This window comes from Artemia sp. Qi Xiang Cuo, chromosome 8 (genome assembly GCF_049724085.1).
Source record: "Artemia sp. Qi Xiang Cuo chromosome 8, ASM4972408v1, whole genome shotgun sequence".
Taxonomy (NCBI): Eukaryota; Metazoa; Arthropoda; class Branchiopoda; order Anostraca; family Artemiidae; genus Artemia; species Artemia sp. Qi Xiang Cuo.
Genome location: NC_142801.1, coordinates 25746193 through 25768951, shown reverse-complemented (window position 1 = coordinate 25768951; position 22759 = coordinate 25746193). Strand labels below are relative to the sequence as shown.

The following is a 22759-nucleotide window of genomic DNA, read 5'->3' as shown; positions in this document are numbered from 1 at the left end:
TGTACTGCTCTTTTTTGAATACTTTCAATTTTAGAACATTGGTCTTTGGTCAACCCAGGGTGCCAGACGGGGCAATCATATTCCAGACAGGGTCTTATATAAGAACAGTAAATTATTTTAAGGTTTTGGATTGATATGGAGAAACGTTTGAGAAGAGAGAAAGATTTAAGGAGAAAACAACCTGACTTAAATAAGCGGGAAATGTGGGAGTTCCATTTAAGTTCATTGTCCAACTGCACACTAAGCAGTTTAACAGTATTTAGATCTGGTATGCAAAGGTAATTATTGATAGGAGGTATATTTTTAAAAAAAGAGAATAACATGAAACTGCTTTTGGGTATGCTTAAGTTGAGTTTAACATTGTCAAGATCATTCTTTAAATTGTTAATGAGTGAGTCGAGTGTAACATTCAAAGTATTAGATGTTTGACAAAGGTTCAGTAATGTCAAATCATCCGCAAATTTAAAAGAGTTGCCAAAACTTGGTAAAACATTATTAAAAACAATTAAAAATGCTAAAGGACCTAACTTAGTTCCTTGAGGTGCTCCATAGGAAATTGAGGATAACCTTGATGAATCCCTGTTAGCAAGGACTAATAAATGTTCACGGTCTGACAAAAAGCTAGCTAACATAGATAAAACAGAATCTCTTGCCCCTAAAGCCCTTGCATTGTCTATAAAAGTCTGATGATCCAAATTGTTGAAGGCTTTGCTAATATCAGCAAAAACAGCCTCAACGTAGGAACTATTCAACTCAAGATGTTTGAAAATAGTATCAAGTATATAAATTAAACAATGCTGGTGCTATGATTCGGCCTAAAGCCAAACTGATTTGGGTTGATTTTATCATGAATATCGTCAAAAAGGAAATGGTAAATAAAACTTTCAAAGATTTTAGAGAAAATGGGGGTTTTTGATATTGGTCTTAAGTCAGAGGGAACTCTTGGGGTCTTAGTTTTTGGTATAGGAGATATAATAGCTCGTTTAAAACACACTGGAAAAATACCATCTACAAAACATTGGTTAAAAATAGCAGTTAGAGGTACACATAAATACTGGGCATATTCCACAATCAATTTGGTAGGGATATCACCTGGGTATACTGACTTATTTGTGTCAAGAGTTTCGACTTTAAGTTGAATGATTAATTTCAATCACAGGAATGTCACTCTCTCCACTATTGGTTAGCATATGTTAAAATGTCAGGTGAGTTTAACGAATTTAAGGCAAATGGCCATTTATTACATCTGCACAAACTAGGTCACTACTACTGTCCAGTAAGAAAAACTTCAAACAAACATTTACAATGAGATATTGTGCATTTTTCTGGACTTTCGTAGGATCCATACAGAATAACTTATTGAGCATGGGCGCACCATGCTCCTTTCTTGCTTTACAGATTTCGCTAACAACGATGTTTCTAAGTTTTCGAGATTCTTGGAAAAATCCTTCCTTAAAGAGTTTATCTCGTTCATTTATTAGGTACAAAATTTTTTTATTTATCAACGGTTTACAGTTAGATTTGCGAGTAACATTTTTCACTGGAAAGGTGTCACGATATAACTGGAAAAGTTCCGCTGAAACCTTAGAAGCCATTTCATTACCACTGGTAAGACATAGGATATTGGCCCAAGATTTGGAACTAAGTTTTAATTTGAAATGGGCCACCTTCTCGTCGGTAATGGGTCCATAAGAGTAACTGATAAATTGCTTAGGGGGAAAGGGAGATAAGGGGGTCCAAAAGATGCATAGATGTTCACTTGCTCCTAATGGAGGGGCCACTTTGGGGACACAGTAGTTATCTTCAATGTTGATAAAAATTAAGTCTAGGGTTTTATCACCGCGAGTAGGCGACTTGACCACTTGATCAAGGCTAAGAGCAGAGCTAAGCCACTTTTGGTGTAGCTCATTAAAATCACCACACAATGTAATTGCAGCATAAGGTTAGTTGCAGTGAATTCTGTCAGTATAAAGTTGCATATATGCCGTCAGCTCAATCTTAAATCCACTATGCGGAGGGTAATAAATAATACAAAAAATCATGCAAGATACTTCTTTTGGGAGGTTTTTGGGCCTGGTCCATAGCCATAGAGCTTCGGTTTTGGAGTTGTTCACTATTTCGTAAAATTAAAGAACCCTATTTGTATGGTTAGACCGATAAAAAAAAGCTACTCCTCCACCATGAGATAGAGGGATACCATCTTTGTCTATCCTGGGCTTAAAATGGGAAACATAATTTTGAATGGAACAAAAGTCTTCAGTTGCAGACCATGTTTCGGTAAGGCAAGCAATATCTATCTGGTTTTTATCAAGATTAATTTGAAATTCATCCATTTTATTTACCAGTGACCTTACATTCGCTAGAAGGATTCTGGGAAATGTGTAGGAGGAGGAGCAATGTATAAAACTAGGGTTTCTTTATTCGTTATTGTAGACTTGTTGTAAGTTAGTAGGTACCTTTGATGTCAATAATGAAAATGAGGAGATGGACTGACTTGGCAATTTAAATGGGAGGGATCTGGAACTTAATAAGGAAGTCTTCTGAATGGGTTTGTTCGGTGCTTTTGATAATTCGGATTCCTGTCGCTTTTGAGGGCTGGTGTGGCGAACTTCGTTTTTTGGCTGCTCAATATTCATAGTGATAATACACGGGAGAGAGTTTGACAGTTGATGATAACTCTTTCTGGTATTATTAAAAAGTTTTTTGAATGCGCCATAGCCATGATTCAAATGAATCCGGTCACAACCAAAACAACGACCACTTCCAAACTTAAAACAAACTTTCTGGTGTAATAGTTGGCAGTCATAGACTTTACACTCACCCCCAACATTAAAACTCTTGCAAACATGTAGATATTTATATTTTTTTCCTTTTTTGCAAATATCATTCCAGGCGAATTTGCATACACCCTTATGTGTAGTCAGTTCATGACCGCTTATCTTGATTGACTTGAACTTTAGTTCGCATTCATTGGTATTCAACTTCATGTTTACCAGGTCAGATGAACTCTTATTTATGTTATCCACAAGGTAACTGAATTTTTGAAAAATACTAGTTTGTTTCATCACCTCTTTGTTACAGGAAACAATTGCATATTTATCAGGGTGGGATTTGTTAATGATAATTTCCTGATTTTGATCTTCATTAACATCAGAGGACTTTGGAGGGATTTCATTTAGACGTGACCTAAGGTCTATGATTGCAGATATTTCCTTGCTTATTAATTCTAATTTATCTCTCTTTGCTATAAGGGAAAGAAGTGATAAGTCCGATAGAGGATTAGAACAACAATTGTCACAAGTCGTAGTTTCCGTCTGGCAGGAGGCATTAGATTTGTTGGCTTCGAGGTGGTCATTATTACTTGGAAGGTTTGGAGCTAGAGGGGGCGATAGAATTTCCATCACAATGTTTGCCAGGTCATTGCCCGATAGACGACGAGGGGGAGTAATTGGGAGAGGCTTGGGTTGACTGGAATAAGTATCAGCAAAAGTAATTACCTTTTTTGGACTATCCTTGTTTAAACTATCCTTTTTCACAGAACAATCTAGGCATAGCCAACTTTTAGACCATTGGAAACGTTCAATTCCAGCACATTGTTCGTGGAAATATGATCCACAGTCGTTGCATATCAAACAGTTTAAAGTTGCCCTGCAGCGGCATTCGGGGCATACTCTCCTAGTCATTCTTGGGGTTTAGGATAAAACGAAGTTTAGTTTCTAATTAAGTCCGAACATAATCCTTTTAATTCACACCTGTTCAAAAACTGGGATTTAATCCTTTTAAAGAATAAATATGTCTTAACAGGTCAGAGACTTCAAACTTCGTCATTACTCAGCCACTCGACAAAACTCGTATAAACTGTATCAGCCACAAGTGCACAAGAAAATAGGTCAATGTAGCTTTATTAACCATGCAACAAAACTTTGGAATAGTTTACCTGATACCATGGTTTCTGTGCAAACATTTAAGAATGCTCTTGTTGAAACTGAGTTCTATAAAAAACAGTTTCTGTAATATAGTTGTTGTATAGTTGTTTTTTTACTGATGAATATTTTTGTTTTTGTTTTGTGTTTTGCAGTGTTGCTGTTTGAGCTGTCATTTCTTGCGTTTGTATTGCGACAAGCCTATAGCTTTCTCCTATATTGAAAAAAAATAAAATAAATAAAGATAAAAAGTACTAAAAAATTTGTCCTAGCACAACGTCTCATTGCAATCCTTTCTTCTAACTTCCGCAGTTCTACCCTCAAGCAAAATCTAAGCAATAAAACAAAAGAATATACTTTTTATGCTGATCCCAAATGTGTTTTGTTAATTGAGTTTAAAGTTGCTTGTCAAGAGCTATTATCGTATGAAACTTTGGATAATTTAAGGAAAGGGGAAGAAACTACCCCTGACAGATGGTGCAATTTTAATGAACCGCGCCACCGGATTCAGCATGTTTGAGGACCCTATGGTGAATGTTTTGTTCTCATGTTTACAAAAATAAAGCTTTATTCTTGGGAAGCGAAATCATGAATGAGGTTCTTTTTTGTGGTGACCTCAATGAGTGATTGAAGTAAAATATTAAGAGCAGGCTCATTCAAACGGAAATCATTTGCTATTGTTTCTTTTTAAGATAAAAAGAGAGTCTACCTCAGGATGGTGCCGTTCTCAGCTATTCTACGTCACAAAAGATAGTTGTTTGGGATGGCGTAAAGAGGGACGCTTTGAATAGATTGGAATGGAAGGGGAGCGTTTGCACCTATGTTGACCTTAGGCGACTGGTTGCTGCAGAGAACTTTTATTAGTATTAATAGTACTCCAAACAGGCGAAAGCTTAAGGAAGCTTAAGGGTTTTGTTGCTGTTTTTTTTTTTTTTTTTTTTTTTTTAATAAACACCGTATATAAGTAGCAATTTAAATAACACCAATGGCATTTTCAGAATACATTTTTTTTTTCACATATAAAGGATGACATGTGGAAATTCCAGCTATCGTTTGTGAGAAGAAATTGATTGAGTTCTGAAACTAAAGAGAGACTTAAACACAAAAGCTTAATCGGAAAAATTGCCAAAAAAAGTGTTTCCTTAATAATGGCATTAGGTACTATACCGATAAGATCGTGACCACGGAAATAATCAAGGGTCAACTATATACCAAGAGTCGTAGTATTAGTTGTTTTCAAATGATTTTTATTAATCCTAAACATAAAGAAATGAAGGGGAGAGACAAGCATGCGCCACCGAGCCAAATCACATATTACAAGGATCGTCGTCCCATTTTCATTCAACTTGTAATATGGTAGCATATAGCAAGAGTATGATAATATATAGTTAGATGGTATAGGTACGATTACATTATTTACGATTATGTATGATTACCATTAGATGTTCCATGAGTGAACATTTAAACCACTATTCACTGCGATTTTATTTCTTTAGTTAATTTGTTGGTCAGTTTTTGTATTACAGTGATTATTTTAGAATCAGGATATGAAGAGGTTCTTTCCTTTGTCATTGATGGAAACTGGATCTGATATTCTTTTCTTCTGGGTGGCAAGAATGGTGATGATGTCCTCTTATTTGACTGGGAAACTTCCGTTTAGGGTGAGTTGTAAGCCATTTATACCGTTCTTTTAGAACTATATTGTTGCTTTTTTCATCCCGTTTCAATGTGATACGACCTACAGTACGATTAGTCAAACCAAGGTTCCAAAGATTATGCTTGGGAAAATGTGCAAGCACCTACATTTCATTGCAAAAAAAAGCAATATATATGTATATTTATATACCCAAAAAGAAATTATGAAGAAACACCCAACAATCCAGGGGTAGTTGCTAGAAAGATTTTGCGAATCCTGTCACATTTAACTATTTATTTATTTGTTGAAAACCCACCTGTAACAACGGTGATAAAACTAAAAAAAAAACATTTGAAAGTCAAGGACAATACATAAAGTAAAATATTTAAAATGAATTTTGTGTAAGAAATTTATGTTAGCTTCAGAATTTATTTTATATGCTTTATTACGAAAGGAGGAATTCAAAAACAGAATTTTTTTTCTCAAGTTTTTTTTACTTTGTATTTGGGCGTGCCAAAATTCTTAATTTTGAAGCTATTGTTCGGTTTTTTTTATTACAATTATTTTTAAAAGTTATTTTTAAAGCTATTATTTTTAATAGTATATATTTATTTTGTTTTTCTCTGTTAATATACCTAGCTATTACACTAATCAGGCGCTGAAGAGTGACACCAGATGACATGTAATATTATTTTTTAGAATTTTTAATTGGAGATTTCGAAATGGGGCTTCGATTGTAGATCTTGAAGGGTTTTTCAACATTCATTGTAACTACTATTACTCCTGCTGAAAACTCATCGTAGAACCCTGCCACCTGTGGTGAACTTGTCTAACCAGAACCTCCGATTCAAATAGGGCTGCCGGGTAAAGTTGAGCAGTGTTGCCCCTTTAGGAATTTTTAGAGTAGTAAAAGACACGTTATTGCACTAGGTTGTGAGGAATAGATAGTTTTTTTTAGTTTTTTTTTGTTTTTCGGGGTTAGACCCTTTAGCAGGGTTTAAATGACACTAATCATTTCAAGTTGGTGCAATATTTTTATTTTTGGCTCGATCTTACTGACTGGTATTTGTAAACTGTTTTTGGATCAGCCTGGCAACGACTTTCTCTCCTAGGGAATACCTTTCTCTCCTTGGGCTGAGCGGGGGGGGGGAGGAATATTACTAAAAATAATTTAGTACATAATAGTAAATTTTGATATCATACGAAAGATAAAGTCTCTTTCATTTTTAAAGTTTGTTTACAAAAACAAGAACTTTGTTTTTGAGAGCTAGAAACAATTATATATAACTTTCATCGACAAGGAATACAGAAATAATGTACAGGATCCTGAATGTATAGGGGGGGGGAGTAGTAGTTTGGTTATCAAGCCATTTCTGAGTGAAGGAGGGTGTCAACTGTATGACAGATCAATTTTTTCTCAACCAAGATTATTGTGGAGCAATTTTCAAATCGCATCATCGCATGATATGTCTCACTTCGCTATTTTGCATTTTAAAAAAGCTGCCATCAATTTTTAGGTTTTTTTTTTTATTTTTGTACTAAAGGGTACACGCCTTGTTTTATTTTCCTCAGTGTCCTTGCTTTTGTATAATGAATGTACGGTGTTTAAATTATCAACAAGTGTGATTGCATAAAAATTTTGATGCAGATGTTGTGGAGAAGCATGTCCATACGTAGAGTTTTTCTGGGGGCCGGGGGGGGGCCGTTGGCATTTGTGAAGCACGGATTTATTTCGTGATTTTAATAAGATGTGCCTATATATTCGGAAAAACTTACGATTTCGGTGGGAGGGATGCCCCCCTCCTCCTGCTTACGTCTTAATGGGAAAGTATATTTCTATAAAAGCCATATATTGATGCAAAAAAGGTTAGACATGGCCCAAACGCGTCTCTACAGCTCTTTATATCGAAGTAGGGACTTAGAGTATTTACAAGTAGGATGCGGTAACTTATGCGTTGAAATGGTTATCAAACTTATGGTTTTTCAATGCACTATCATTTGTGCTTAAGGAATTCTGATCCAACTCAGAATTTTGATTTTCAAAGCTGTAATGCTCCAAGACATTCGATAATATACTTTTGTGTTCATGTCTGTCTAAGCATGATCCTAGGTTATCATGCTTAAAAATAAAAATATAAACTAATAAATTTACATATAAATAAAAATATTATTCAAAAGTAGGAAGATGATGTTTTTTTTTTTTTTTTTTTTTTTTTTTTTTTTTTTTTTTTTTTACAATTCGTATAATGGCATGGCTAGTCAGCAAAAGTAAAAAAAAAAGAAAAGAATTCTTGTTAAGAGTATGATCCTGGGTGATCCTGGGTTATAATCAACATTCTCAAATAAAATACCTTTAGCCGTCTCGTGAGAGTCGTGCTTCAGCTTTGCGTTTTTAAGGGTGTAAGAAACATAATTTAGAAAATAACGGTGTAAAACCTGACATTGTTTCTTTTAGAAGGTTTTTACTCTCGACCTGACATCTAAAACTAGGAGGCAGTTACCACTATTGTCTTCTTTTTTCTCCCTCTTCAGCCATTGAACATTCCTTTACTACCTCCATTGGGGTTTGCCGTCCCCTCAGTGACACAGGCCTTTTTTCATATGGATCAAGGCTGACCAGTGAAAGTTGGCCAGACCTTGATAATTCTAATAACTTTGATGATAAAATTTTGATTTTTCACAAAAAAAAACTAACTGATTCCTGCTCATTATGTTTCCCAGAAAAAAAAAAATCAGAAAAGGCTCCAGTGATAAACCATACATAAAAAAATCAAATAAAAATGTTAATCCGCACGAAAATAAGCTTATTTAAGAGGGGTAATTTAGCTGAAACGAATAAGTTAAGAAAGGAATTAAAAATTCAAATTAGAAAAGCTGCCTGAGCCTATTATAAAAATAAAATTAAATACTTGCGCCATGATAAACCAAAGAACTGGTACTCTAAAATCAAAAAACTTACCGGCAAGAGTCAAGAACAACTAAATTTTAATATAAATGAACCTCCAAAGACCACAGCTAATGACCTCAATAAGTTTCTGGCTTCTATTGTCCAGAGTCTCCCACCACTATCTTACGCATTTCCAGATATTCCTGATCCTTTTTCACTCCCACTTATTTCTCTACTTAATTTTGTAAGAAAAACTGAAAAACTAAAACGATCAAGCATTTGCCCTTTAGATGTATCTGTTCCTCTGACTAAAGCTTTCAGTGATTACCTCTCAAAACACCTATCCATCCTGTTTAATGAAATTACAGAATCTGGACAGTTCCGTCAATATTGGAAACAAGGCTTTATTACCCCAATCAAAAAGAAAAATGGGAAGCCTGGCTTTGATGCCATTCGTCCTATTACCCTCACCTCAATTTTTTCAAAATTGTATGAAAGTTTTCTCGCAGACTGGCTTAAGATAAAAGTCCTCCCCCTCAATGATCTTAGACAGTTTGGTAATCTCAAATCCACGTCAACCTCTCATTACCTGATCCATCTTGTTGATACCATGGGTAAATTACTTGAAAAACCTAACACTTGGTTTTAAGTGTAGATTAACACTTAATCTAATTTCTATTGATCTTCAAAAAGCTTTCGATTTGATTAACCACAATTTGCTCATAGATAAACTTATAAATGAATTCCACATTGAAACTTTCCTTGTTAAGCTTGTTACCTCTTTTCTTTCTAATAGATCTCAAGCAGTTAAATATCTAAATTGTTTCTCAGATCATCTTCCCATATTTAATGGCATTCCTCAGGGGACTATTCTAGGCCCTCTCCTTTTTTCTCTTATGATTAGCACCCTTTCAACCCTTTATGACAATAGGTGGAAATTTGTCGACGACTTGACAGTTCTAGAGATATGTCATAAAAACATGTTTAGCAACCCAATGGGCATACTCCAAGATATTGCCTGTGAGGCCTCTTCCCTTGACATGACAGTTAACCCTTCTAAATCCGCAATAGTCTGAGTAAGTTTCCTTAAATCCCCTCCCCTTTTTCTTGCTCCTATACCTCCTGAAACCTCTGTCACATCTCTTAAACGCCTTGGTGTTACAATTTCTTCTAATTTGAAATGGGATGCCCATATAAATAATATCCTACGACAAGCAAACTCCTCGCTTTCCCTCCTTCAACTTATAAATAAATTCAGTTGCCCCCAATCACATTTACTACAAGTATACATTTCTTTTGTGCGTCCCATATTAGAGTATGCTTGTCCTGTGTGGCACCCTGGTCTCTCAAATGAAGCAACACAAAAAATTGAAAATCTCCGAAAGAGAGCTCTAATAATTATTTTTAAAGAGGGCAAGATACCATATTTGCATTTTTTAAATATTTCAAACCTAGAGACCCTCGAGAGACGAAGAAATAATTTGTGCCTCCGTTTTGGTAAGTTGGCACTTTTGAACCCCCGTACTGCAAACCTTTTCCCTGAATACCATGTACCTGATAGAAATCGTCCTCCACGAACTGTGTACCAGCCTATCCCCACCTTATCTCCCATTTTTTGTACTACCTTGCGGTATAAGAATTCTTTTATCACTTTTTTACTGATATAATAAATAGTGGTTAATTTGTAGATAAATTTTGTCTTTTCTCTTATATAATAAAAGAAACAGCTCGTTTTTCTTTTTGCTCTTTTTTTTTGTTCCCTATCTCTTTTTTATGTTGTTTTTTAAACATTTGCTAATGTGTATATTATTTATTTTTTCAGTTTTATCAGTTTTTATCTTTTTAAATAGTTGCCATTTTGCAGTTTTTAATATAAGTGACAAAGGAGTCATATAACATTCCGATATTTAATTATTTATTTATTTTTATTTTTTTTGCATTGGTTGCCAATTTTTTAGTTGTTGTGCTTTTGTTATGATTTTCTTGCTTGTTTGTTTTTTTATGGACTTCGAAATTTGAATTCGGCCCTTCAGGGCTTGTGATAGTAATTTCTCGAAATAAATATCTCTATCTCTAAAACCCTAAAATCTAAACTAAAACGCTAAAACCTAAAACCTGACTTGGATCCAAGCAACCAAGTAGTCATTTGTTAGGGTTATATCAGTAGCTGCAACCTAGTAAAGATCTGGAACCCGTAGAAGCTGAAATACAAAAGAGGGCTTTAAAGAAACTGTTTATTGATAAATATTTTCCATGTAAACAGTATTTTGAATAATAATATTTTTCATTCTTATTTAGCTAAAAATTAATTTGTAATTACGAGACGAAATCAGTTCACGAGTCTAAAAAATATAGGAAACCTTTGTGGGGGGGGGGGGCGGGGCCTTACGCAGAGTGCCAGAGCTAACTACTTGATAAACCTTCATGGAGTATGCCTTAGGAAGAATGCGTTTATGCGATCTAAGTATTGTATTGGACGCAGTTGATGTTGGACGCTGTTTTTCTTCTTTTAAGTACCACTTATGAATCAGTTCCATTTTTGAATTTTTGCTTTTGTTTTTGTTTCTTTATTTTTGTTTTAACTAAAGGATGTGCATTCATTTTTTGTTTGGGAGGGGATGCGGGGAAAAGGCAGTAGTTTTTCTAACGTTTAGGGGTGCTAATGAAGAATATTCTGATCCCTCTCCATTTGTGGAAGTGTGCTACTGAACTAGCATACATTTAATTTATTTTTAATCTTAGAGAGGTAATATATTCCTCCCCTATCTAAATATCGTCCCTACTTGCAATTTATGTGGTTGCACATTCTGCGCTAAGTAAACCACTTGTCGCTATTAAATATATAATCTTGGTAATGTACTTCGGTTCAATTTGATGAAGAAGCAGCCTACGTCAATGTTTCGAAAGAAGTTCGTCTTGGTTTTCCGCTTAACGACCTGTCTGTAATGATGCTAGCCAGCCGGTCAAATTTTTGAATTTTTACTTATCCCTTATAGTTTCCCCTGAAAACCTTCTTGTAATGGTCTTATTGATGATCACCTCCTAATATTTATGCTTATGTGAAGATCCGTTCTTGAGCAATGAAACTTTTAAATAACTTTTGGCTGATTTCTGTCTAGAAATGCTCACAATGGTCTTAACTGTTCTCCGGGTGTGTGTAGCCTTTTCTTCACAATTATTTGTTTAGTACGACATAAGAAGCTTTGGACAATTCTTCAATGTTGTTAAAAATATTGCTGCTATTGTTACTACTAACAACTCATCATAACATCAAGGACCAAACAGCTGCATACGTTCCTCTGCTCCCTCACAAAGTTCAGAACTTCACTCTTTATTCTCACTATTTCAATAACTGCTGAACACGTTCTTCTGCTTCCTCACAAAGCTCATAACTTCACTCTTTACTCCCACTATTTCAATAACAGCTGCACACGTTCCTCTGCTTACTCACAAAGTGCAGAACTTCATTCTTTACTCATATTTCAATAAAAGCTGCACACGTTCTTCTACTTCCTACAAAGTTCAGAAATTCATACTTTACTCTCACTATTTCAATAACAGTTGCACACGTTCCTCTGCTCCCTCACAAAGTTCAGAATTTCATTTTTTACTCTCACTATTTCAGTAACAGCTGCACACGTTCTTCTGCTTCTTCAAAAAGTTCGTAACTTCATTCTTTACTCCCACTATTTCAATAACAGCCGCACACGTTCCTCTGCTCCCTCACAAAGTTCAGAACTTCATTCTTTGCTCTCACTATTTCAATAACGCGCTATTCAATAGCAGTTAATGTTATTGTTCATTAATGTTATTGCTGATTAATGTTATTATTAATTGTTATTGTTGATTTTCGTTTTTGAATCAGTTTTTTTCTAAAATGTTTAATCCAATATTTATGTTTTGCTGTAAGTCGGTTATAAATCAATATTATTATCATTATTTCTATGAGGGTCCTGATTGCTTTAAGTTTTTTTTTATTACATCTTATTATTCAATCTAAAGACGGTTTAAGTTGTTTTTGACCCCAATTTTTAGTTGTGAATATTACCTGTGGAATAAATTATATAATAGTTTAATCATTAACCTTGCGGTTTGAAAAGGCTTAAATTCTAGCTTATTGAGTTTTGGTTTTTCTTTTCTAGTAGTTTTCCTGTTAAAATTTCAGGCGTGGTATTTTAAAGAACGGGGACTCTAACGTGGTATTTCAAAGAACCAATATGTAGATAGTTACAAACACACCAGTGCATGCGGATATTTGGCTGTATAACTAATAGCCATTCCCAGCCAAAGATTAAAAAAAAATACTTTTTTTTTTTTTTTTTTTTTTTTTTTTTTAAATAGGAAGTTCTACATCATTGAGCTATTTGATATGCTGAACGAAGAAAAATAAACCCTTCTTTTATTTGAATGTTTTAAAGCTCGTTTTTTCTTGGCTGCTTTAAAAGTTTAATAATTTTGTTTTACATGGAACAGGAAAAAAATATTTCTCTTTCTGCTATACCTGTGGCTTCGATGTACTTTACTTTTTTTATCCTTTTCCTCCCTTTTAGCTTGAGTGTAATTTTTTTCTGTTTTTGCTATTTTATAATCGCATTTTTTTACTTTTTTTTGTCTTACACATTCTTTTTTTTCATCAGTAGGAAGTACTTCTTCATGGAATGATTTGTGATGCTGAAGTAAGGAAGATGTCTAAATCTAAAGGAAACGTAATTGACCCAGTTGATGTCATTAACGGTGTTAGTAAAAAAGTAAGTTTTTTAACTCTTTACCCTACAGTAGAATATATCTATTCAATATAACCACAGTTTTGGATTTTATGCCTGGAAGTACCTTAAAAACAGACGAATTATACAAAAAGATAGGAAAATAAGCAGAAAATCTTGAATTTTTTTTCTAGAGAAGCCCTTCTCCCCCATGTGTGCATCTGGTTAATCCATCTGATCGATACAGACATATTGGCAGTTTTTATTTTTTCTACCGGCGTCAAGTTTTCATTTCTATGTAGGGTTACGTTTTTAATTTAATCAGATATAAAAATGCTGAAAGCACCACTGTGGTCGAATATATGTATATTTGTATATAAATATTGTTAAAGGCGGTCACTTTTAAAATGGCACTGCCCATAGAGAGACAATTTTCTTCTAAAAGTTTGAGACTTCGTTTTCTTAAATTGTTAGAAATTTGAAGTACAAAGGACAGTGAAAATGACATCTGATTGTTTGAATTGGTTAAATAGAAACTTAAACAACGATATATATATATATATATATATATATATATATATATATATATATATATATATATATATATATATATATATATATATATATATATATATATATATATATATATATATATATATATATATATATATATATATATATATATATATATATATATATATATATTATATATATATATATATTTTATATATATATATATATATATATATATATATATATATATATATATATATATATATATATATATATATATATATATATATATATATATATATATATATATATATATATATATATATATATATATATATATATATATATATATATATATAGTCTATTTTGGTGATTCAACGCGACAACACTGACGCAAATGTTATACTACTGCAGTGGCATACTTTTCTCAAAATCCTGAGGGAGAGGGGCAAATTGGAGCCAATTTTCCCAAGTCGAAGTGAAAATGGCAGTAAAAATGAAAAATGGGCCATATAGTACCATAAAAGCAAATGTGTTCTAAAGAATGCTGGTCTGTTTCTGTGAATGCATGAATTATGTGGCCATTCTTAGTTTCGACAAGATTTTTAAAGACGCTAAGTTTCATATCGAGGGGCAAACTGGGGTCTATGGTTTGGGGGGTGGGGGAAGAGAGTTGTTTTGTTAAACAGAGGTTTGAAGGCAGCTACCCCCTTGCTCTATAGCAAATTACGTAAATAATTTCTTAGACCACTCTGCGGAAAAACTGGTGTAATTTATAAAAAAAATTTCACTCTTTAGTTTCATTTATTTCCCTTTTTCTCTTTTAAATTCTGTATAGCAAATTACGGCCCTGTACAACTGTAAAAACTTCATAATTTTGAAGCAGCTAAAATAAAATCTTAGAAAATCACAGTTTTAAGTTGAACAGACCTGAGATGGGGTAAAACGTTTTCATTTGCATGTCCTTGGCACTTTAAGAGATACATTCATTTATAGGGCATCGAAGAGTATCTTACATTTATAATACCCAAAATGATCTTTTGAAAGAATTTTCAATATAATAAAAAGTATTTCAATGAATGATATTTTTTCCAAGATATCATTTGAGAGGTTTGCATGTAAGGACTGCCAAATGCCAAAATGTTTCAAGTTTGATTCTGTATCCTACAAGGATGTTACTATGTTTCAGTGTCATCTTTTTCACCTCTTTAATTTTACCAATGAGCGGTATGTAGCTCCGGTATGACTCATTTGGTGAAGTTTGTCCCATTTCTGCTAACATCCGATTCCGCCAAATACAACTCCCCAAAATCTGATTCCAAAGTCCTGTGTAAACATGATGAAATTTCCAAAGTAAGCCAGTAAATCTTGTGCTAATTCTATTGTGTCAAATATTTAACCTGCCCCGCTGTCAATTAATATAATAGTAGCAAGAATGGTATAGTGACGATTGCGATAATTTCAAGAAAGAACCTAACAATAAAGTCGTTGGAAAGGCATTATTGATTTTAATTGGATATTTGAAGAGCGTCAACCCTTTATCTTTTCGTTTGTGTCGTTGTTGCAGAACAAAAAGCTATCCAAAATGCAAAGTAAAGATTTTATTTTTCGAAAAAAGGTAGAAAGATTTCTTAAAGAAGGGTGGAAAGTTCTCACTTTTTTAAGCTCTATGCGAATACTGCATACCAGATTTGGCTAGTCAAATCGAGATAGATCGCTGAAAATCCAGTAATCTGAATCAAAATTTGTGTCCTAAAATTCTCTGTATTTTTCAATGACGCAATGTGTTGTAAAAGTATTTCGAAATAGCTGAAAAATACCCGAGTTTTAAGAATGCAAGGCTTTAAGTCAATTTCTTATGTATGTGCTTCTTCAGACAGTTTTGAACATCTTTTGTTTTATGTTTACTGCACTAAAAAAGCTACCATTTTTTCATAATGGTTTTTCCGAAAGGGGCAACCTAGGAAAAAATGAACCCTAGCCCATAGTAACCGGAAATCTAAATAGGTGTCTTGGAAAAAAAACAAACTGACAAGTGAGGAAGAATCGCTATTTGAACCTGATTCAAGAATAGTTACTATTATTTCGATTAATCTTGATGATAAAGGCTTGTTGCGAAAATAAATTTATGGGAATTTGCAAAATGGCCTGAAACCCCACAAAAATGGCGTGGGATTAACATAAAAACCGTACCATTGGAATCACCATTGACGAAAACCCTGATTTAGGAGAAATTCAATCCCATATCTTGCAAAAGAAGGAAAATCACTTTTTCGTAGGCTAAGGGAAGCAGCGATGTGTCTCCTTTTTTTTGGTATTCTCCTGCTTTTCCTTTTCTTAGGCGCCCCTAGTGGGGCGCTGAAATATCATAGAGAGATGTCTAGGGGCTCATTTGAAATCAAATTGCTATTTATTACACCCTTAAAAAAAAATGAAATACAATTTTGATTAGAGAACTGCATCTCCATATACATGATCATATAACTCACGAATGATATCATATATGGCAATTAATGTAAAGGATGGCTTGGGTAAAAGTGATGACAACATAGTTCGTTCTTTACTTTACTTTCTTAGGAAAATCTGATGGGTTTTCCTGTGTGTCACATGTATTTAACTAGAAACATTTTTTCATTACATAATTGGGGTAACTGATCAATGGTTGTAATTGAAGGAACTGGAAGCCAAAGCCACTCGAAGTTGGAACGAAGGTATAATAAGTAAAGATGAACTGAATACTTCATTGGTTACGATAAACAGCAATTTTCCTGAAGAAGGAATCAAACAGGTTGGAGTAGATGGCCTCAGACTTGCACTCTGTTCTTATGACATCAAAAGTAAGGTTGTTTATTTGAATTTAATTTCTCTGTCATGTATTTCAAGATCCTTTGCAACCATATTTGAACCAATTTTCAGGATTTTTTTCCTATAAAGCATGTCAGTAACAGTCTTTTATTTTTCAGATTGTAAATATCCGAAAATATCAGAATAGATATTAAGTGTGACTTAATATTTTATGATATTTTATATTATCATTGATATTTTATATTTTCATTGATTACACCTTAGAGAAACATGAAAAGCTAAGAATTTTCGTATTCATTATTAATATTCATAAATTACCTTTTGCTCTCAAAATATTTTTTTTTTTGCTTAATTGTGTCTCCAGGTCAAGCGTCTGGGTATCTCTCTCCTCCTTGAGAACCCAAATTATTTAATAATTGGGATGTAATGCATGTTTGGGAGGAATTAGTTTTTGGCGATAAAAACCTCTTGGGAGGAATTTCTGACACGGAAAGTGGGTTCGGCTCCCAATTTATATGCCTCTACTGAAGCTGAATAAACTTCCGCCTCTTTATTTTTTTATTACTTATTTGATGATTCCTTTAGTTTTTGGATCATTTTAAAATGTAGGTTTTCCCCGTTTTTGAGGATACTAGCTCACTTAAAAGCCTTCTCTTTTTGTTATGGAGGTTTCACGTTTTGTAGTGGAGGTTTTGACTCCCTAATAAAATATAGCTGGCAAAGATTTTTTTTCTTTACTAACCTTAAGAGGTTGAAACATGAGATTATAATTTTCATGTACTAGACATGAAACTGAAATTTCTATTCCATCCTTTCTTCCTGCATGTTTGATGTGCTTCTTGATGTTCACCGAAAACTATGGCGAATACATCTTTTTATTTTCAAGATGATGATATCAAAGTTGATATTAAGCAGTTCTATTTCCAACCCTCTCCTCTCGAAATTTTTACGTAGTTCCACGACCGTATCCAGGATTTTGTTTCGGGGGGGGGGGGGGGGGGGGTACGAAAGAAACGTGCCAAAAATTTGTTTATATTCATTTTGCTACGTTTTCACGAGTCGAACAAACATTTTTTTTGGGGGGGGGATTCACAAACCCTAATCTCCCTGGGTACGATCTTGCGTAGTACCCTCTCCTTAGAAAGAAAAAACAGTGGGGGAGAGGTGGTGTCAGCCATATTTTACAAGTATGTCTTACTCTTTTGCTTCTTTTTGCATCTTTTTGCTTTTCTTATGGAGATTATATGACAATATCTCGTTCATGATAAAAACCATGTCAACGATAGTCTTTTATTTTTCAGATGATATGATCAAAGTTGATACTGAACACTTATATTTCCACCGTTTGTTTCTGAATAAAACCTGGCAGGCTATGAATTTTCTATTGATTAACTTGGATAAAGTTGAAAGTTTACCTGAAGTTATAACTCTTCACTCGGAGAACCCTGTAAATGCATGGATATTGGGAAGACTGTATGAGATGTTAAGGAAAGTGGAAATGTCCTTCTCAAATTATGATCTCCATCTGGTTACAAAAGCGATTATTCAGTTTATATACTTCGAGTTATGTGATGTGTATCTGGTAAGAATTTTGTTTTTGATAGTTTTCAAATTATTATCTTTATCGGGTTACAAAAGCAATTATTCAATTTATATCCTTTGAGTTATATAATGTGTATCTGGTAAGGATTTTCTTTTCTATAGTTCTATAGACTAGAAAGTACATATAATAAACTAAGGATTAACTGACGAAAAATCGGGAATTAAATATTTTTTTAGAAGGCCATTTTTGAAACTACGGGTTTACAGTAAATAGCCAGGGGATTTAAATTTCAAAGGATATCTGAAAGCCCTTAAAAGTTTGAATAATTTGTTACATTTGATTAATTTTAAGAAAAGAGAAGTGAAGTGAAAATCTTTCATTAAAGATTAACTTTTTTTGTTTATGATGAAAAAGTAAAATAATATGGAAACATAATTGATTGTATGTGATGTTGAGAAAAGTAGAAATGCCTTTGTCAAGTTTTGAGCCTCATCAGGTTGCAAAAGTTGCTATTCAATTTAAATACTTTGAGTGATGTGACGCGTAAGCATTTTGTTAATAATTTAGCAAAAAATATTAACATTAAACTTTTTTTTTAAAGACTATAAAACACATATAAAAATTAAACAGAAAACCGATAAAAAAAAACCCAGCGGGGCTAGACCAATGAAAACTAAAAAGTTGCAGCTATTCCAGACTTGTTTTCATATTCAGTCTTTAGTGCCTAATAAAAATAAAATGAAAAAATCATGACAATAAAACCTAAGAAACGTGCCTGATAAAATAAACATTTACAAATTAGTATATATACAATTCATGATACAAAAAATGAGCTAAATCCTGAAGGAACAAAACACAATCGATCAAAACCGACCTCTAGTTGATTCTGGAAACTTCGGAACAAGATCTAAATTGAATAAATTAAATGAGTCTTTTGGTCAATAGACTTTTGATATTCATACTATTAAAACCGCAAAACCCAGTACAAAGAGACATGAATCATTTTTCAAAGGATTGAGAATGTCTTAATATGTTTCTGTGCTATAAACGTACAACGCAAAATTTATTACAACCGTACTATCGCCAACGTGGATTTGGGTGTGTTGAATTGGAAACAAGCCAGAAGTGATTAATAAAATGGGTGCTAGGAAAGAACTTCAGAAAGTAGTAAGTGAATCTGACTGCAATTCATTTTTTTAATTACCGCTATTGTTTAGAGTATTTTGTTTTCACTTGTGTACGTAAATAAAAGTAATTAACAAAAAACCAAGAATTAATCAGTATTTTTGAAGAGCTTTGTTGGAATTACTTTGTGGAATTAGGACGGAGCCTCAAATTTATATACTGCAATTCTTGAAAAAACTACTGATGTCATTAGATTGTTTTTATTATTTTGATTTACATTGGTCTGAAGATAAAAGGACCACTATTAAAAGGACCACTTTTTTTGCAAAATATTGGCCCAAAATAAAGTTAAAATGATGGAAAATTGTTTTTTATTTTTATTAATTATGCCTATTAAGTTTTTTACTTTAATGATTATTATTTGTTATTATTCCCCTTTTTGAGAATAAAAGGATTTCTGAATTTCGTATTGGAAACCTGACGGGCCTCAATTTGGAAAAATTCTGAAGTGCTAAGGAAGGCCACCGTAAGAAATACTTCCTGTGGGGGGAGGATGCTTTTTATTACTGGAAAGACGTTTCTTATGTAATGTTTTTTTGGAGTATATGGTAGTATCGAATGTGTCCGGCTTGACTGCTATTTAATAATAAAAAAATATATAGTTGGCGTCTAAGGTTCAAAGTTAGATTTGTTTTTATAGTTGTCATCACTAAGAGGAATGGAGATCTGATCTGTTAAAGAAAAATGCCCAATATTAGAAGTGGGTTGATCTTCTTATCCAAGGGTACGATATCATGCTGCCATTGTTGGCTACCGCACAAGCTTTTGACAGAATCTAGCATATGAGCTTATTGAAAAACTCCAAATGCATGGAATTTGTAATCGTCTGCTTAAGGTTCAATGGAGTTTTCTCAGAAATCGTAGTCTCCGTGTAGTCCTTGACGGGTTTGCTTCAAGCGAGTATCTAGTAAAGATTTGGGCTCCTTCCCAGTATCCGAGGACTGACACTACGATTGGCGCACATCACCGACATTTTGGAAAATCTCATTGACCCTCTTCACGCAATATTCACTGGCCAAAAAAAAACAAAACGAAAAAAAAAAAAAAAAAAAAAAAGAACACACTTCTGTCTGTAGCATTAAAACCTTGATCTAATTATGTTTAGCACAAGGTTAATGATTATCGAAATAAACTAGAATGATTCGAATGCAAATAGTTTTTTTGTAATTTGTTTGTATTATTTTTTCTGTAATTTCTATGTTATCAACATAATGAAGTTACTTCTTAATAGTTCTTTATGTATACTGAAGTTGCTTACTTTTAAAGTCACCTCATCGATGATTTCTGGAAAATTTTGAAGTTATTTTGGTGAAAGATTCCCGCTCTGATCTTTCCAAAACGCTAAGCTTTGCTTTCAATATTTCATCTGTCATCAACTGTCTGGTTTGAGGACAAGCAAATATGTCTTCTTTATCTTTTGCATCACTTACTTTACGAGTTTTTCGTTTTAAATATAGAAAACCCTCATAACTCCTTCGTAGCTTTGACAGGTTTTTTCTGTGTGACAGAAATGTATCATCAGATTGTTATGCTGGAATGTGTTTTTTTTTTCTTTTGTCCTTGAGTATGAGAATCCGTTTTTTGCCAGTGAATTTTCCAGTGTCTGCTGTTCCACTAACTTACTCTAATTTTCAGTCTCTGTAGTAACACAACAACATTTTATGTACCCCATTTGGAATCCTAAGTGTAGCGGAATTTTCTTCAGTTTTCAATGATTTTCCATTTTTTTCATTTTTCAAAAAAAATAGTAGTTTCATAAGACTCTTTCATGATAGGTATAGAAGGTATAGACTCTTTCATAGATAGGTATTAATGGTATTGAAGGGACTTAATTGCTGGTAAGAAAATGAACAGCATTTAAACTTCCAAACCGTCGACAAACAAACGCCACTGTTTTCCTTATATACTATAACAAAGACAGTTATTACGCCCTAAATATTATTAGTAAAAACGAGGGGATCATCTTGTGAAAAAAAAGCATCATCATCTTGAATGTAAGAGTAACACATCCCATCCATCCCTTAAATCGAGAGCCCAAAAGCTCTGCTGTTGTTTGGAAAAAATGTAAGTCATCTACCAAATCATTGAGATCTCCTTAAGATAGTGGGACTTCTTGACGGTTCTGGAATAGACAGTTCACCACTATGAGGGATCGGTCTTTCAGTAAATGGCAGGTCAAAAAACGAAATTTTATTCTTTGTATACCTTTGACATCAATAAGACAAGAATAAAGATCAGATGAGTGGTTCCTTGTTTCCTTCTAAATCATAAGAATTGCAAAAGGCATAGATCGACATCTTTTCGCCCATTTAATAAGAAGATCCACAAATAGATGTGTAATAACAATAAACATAAAATATAAAAAAAAACAATAAACATAAGTTGTTATTTAATAACAATAACAACAAAGATGCTTAATAAACAAATCGATGTGTATAACACAACAGGTGTATAGCACCCACGTTTTATTTTGCTATCCGATGGCAGATAAAAATGCTGTTCATATGATTTAGTTATTAATGGCGTAAAATTTCTTAGTTGAGTTTTAAAAGCACTGTTGCCACAAATGTAAAAAAAAACTTACCAAGATCATTTCTAAACGTTCCTCACGTTCTTTGAGTATCACTCAAGTTGAAAAATATAAAAAGCAACAATGATCTTCAAAGAAGTACCTCTTTTGCTACCAAAGTTTGGTCTTCCAATCATAAAGACTGAAATTGCTTGCATGATTCTCATTTCAACAACGTGTACCATGTCCTCCTATCTACTAAAATGTGAAGGAGTTCCGTGTTATTCTTACATGTAGACAATATATAATTATCTTACTGGTTTTAATTATTTATTTTTAGATTATTACTGACATAGATTATTAATTATGTTTTTCCTGTACTTTTTTTTGTAACAAACTTAAAAGTATTTACTGTATTGAAAAATAGAACACAGTGTTAATAACTAATTACTGCATCAATTTTTAACTCCAAATAATGTCTGCAGTGGGTCAAAATCTAACATGGAATTATTTAATTTAATATGTGGCCTGGAGATTTGGTGATTTATGCGGGCCTATCCAAAGAGGCCCACAAAATTATCAGGGCTGGCCACCCCTACTTTATACTATTTTCCTGGCGACACTTTGTTCCGTGCAGCTGTCTATAAACATAATGACCCTGTACAGCCTTATCTGTCCCTTCAGTCCGATCTCTTGGAAATAGAAATGTAGTCTGATGCCTGAATGAATAGGTTAAGACTTTTGAGCTACTAATCATCTGATTGAAGGTATCCTTTTGACATCCTGACTTTATCTTCAAGCAGGAAACTATATAGTGGATGAACTCTTCAAATCTCTAGTGAAGTAGATGATTTCTAAAGAGAGCTTCTCTTCAGAGGTCTCCTGGTGTTCGCACCTCGATTGAGTCTGATCCTCCTGTAAGAGAAAGTGTTTGTTGGGTCTTTGATCTAACCAGTTGTTATTCAGCTTGTATTCCGTATGTAAAAGTTATTTGTAAGTTTTTTTAATGGGCTTTTAAAACCCTACTGGTACCAGTCCAGATGATCAGAAATAGG

General features: G+C 33.5%; 1 protein-coding gene across 1 annotated transcript in view; it reads left to right on the top strand.

The window, feature by feature from the left end:
• LOC148949277 (putative valine--tRNA ligase, cytoplasmic) overlaps positions 1-22759 on the top strand; it is a 90170-nt gene that overhangs the window by 46141 nt on the left and 21270 nt on the right. The window contains exons 11-14 of the mRNA XM_089093316.1: positions 5462-5584; positions 13087-13194; positions 16337-16499; positions 17769-18049. Coding sequence (XP_088949442.1) covers positions 5462-5584; positions 13087-13194; positions 16337-16499; positions 17769-18049 — 675 coding nt within the window. The remainder of the gene's footprint in view (positions 1-5461; positions 5585-13086; positions 13195-16336; positions 16500-17768; positions 18050-22759) is intronic.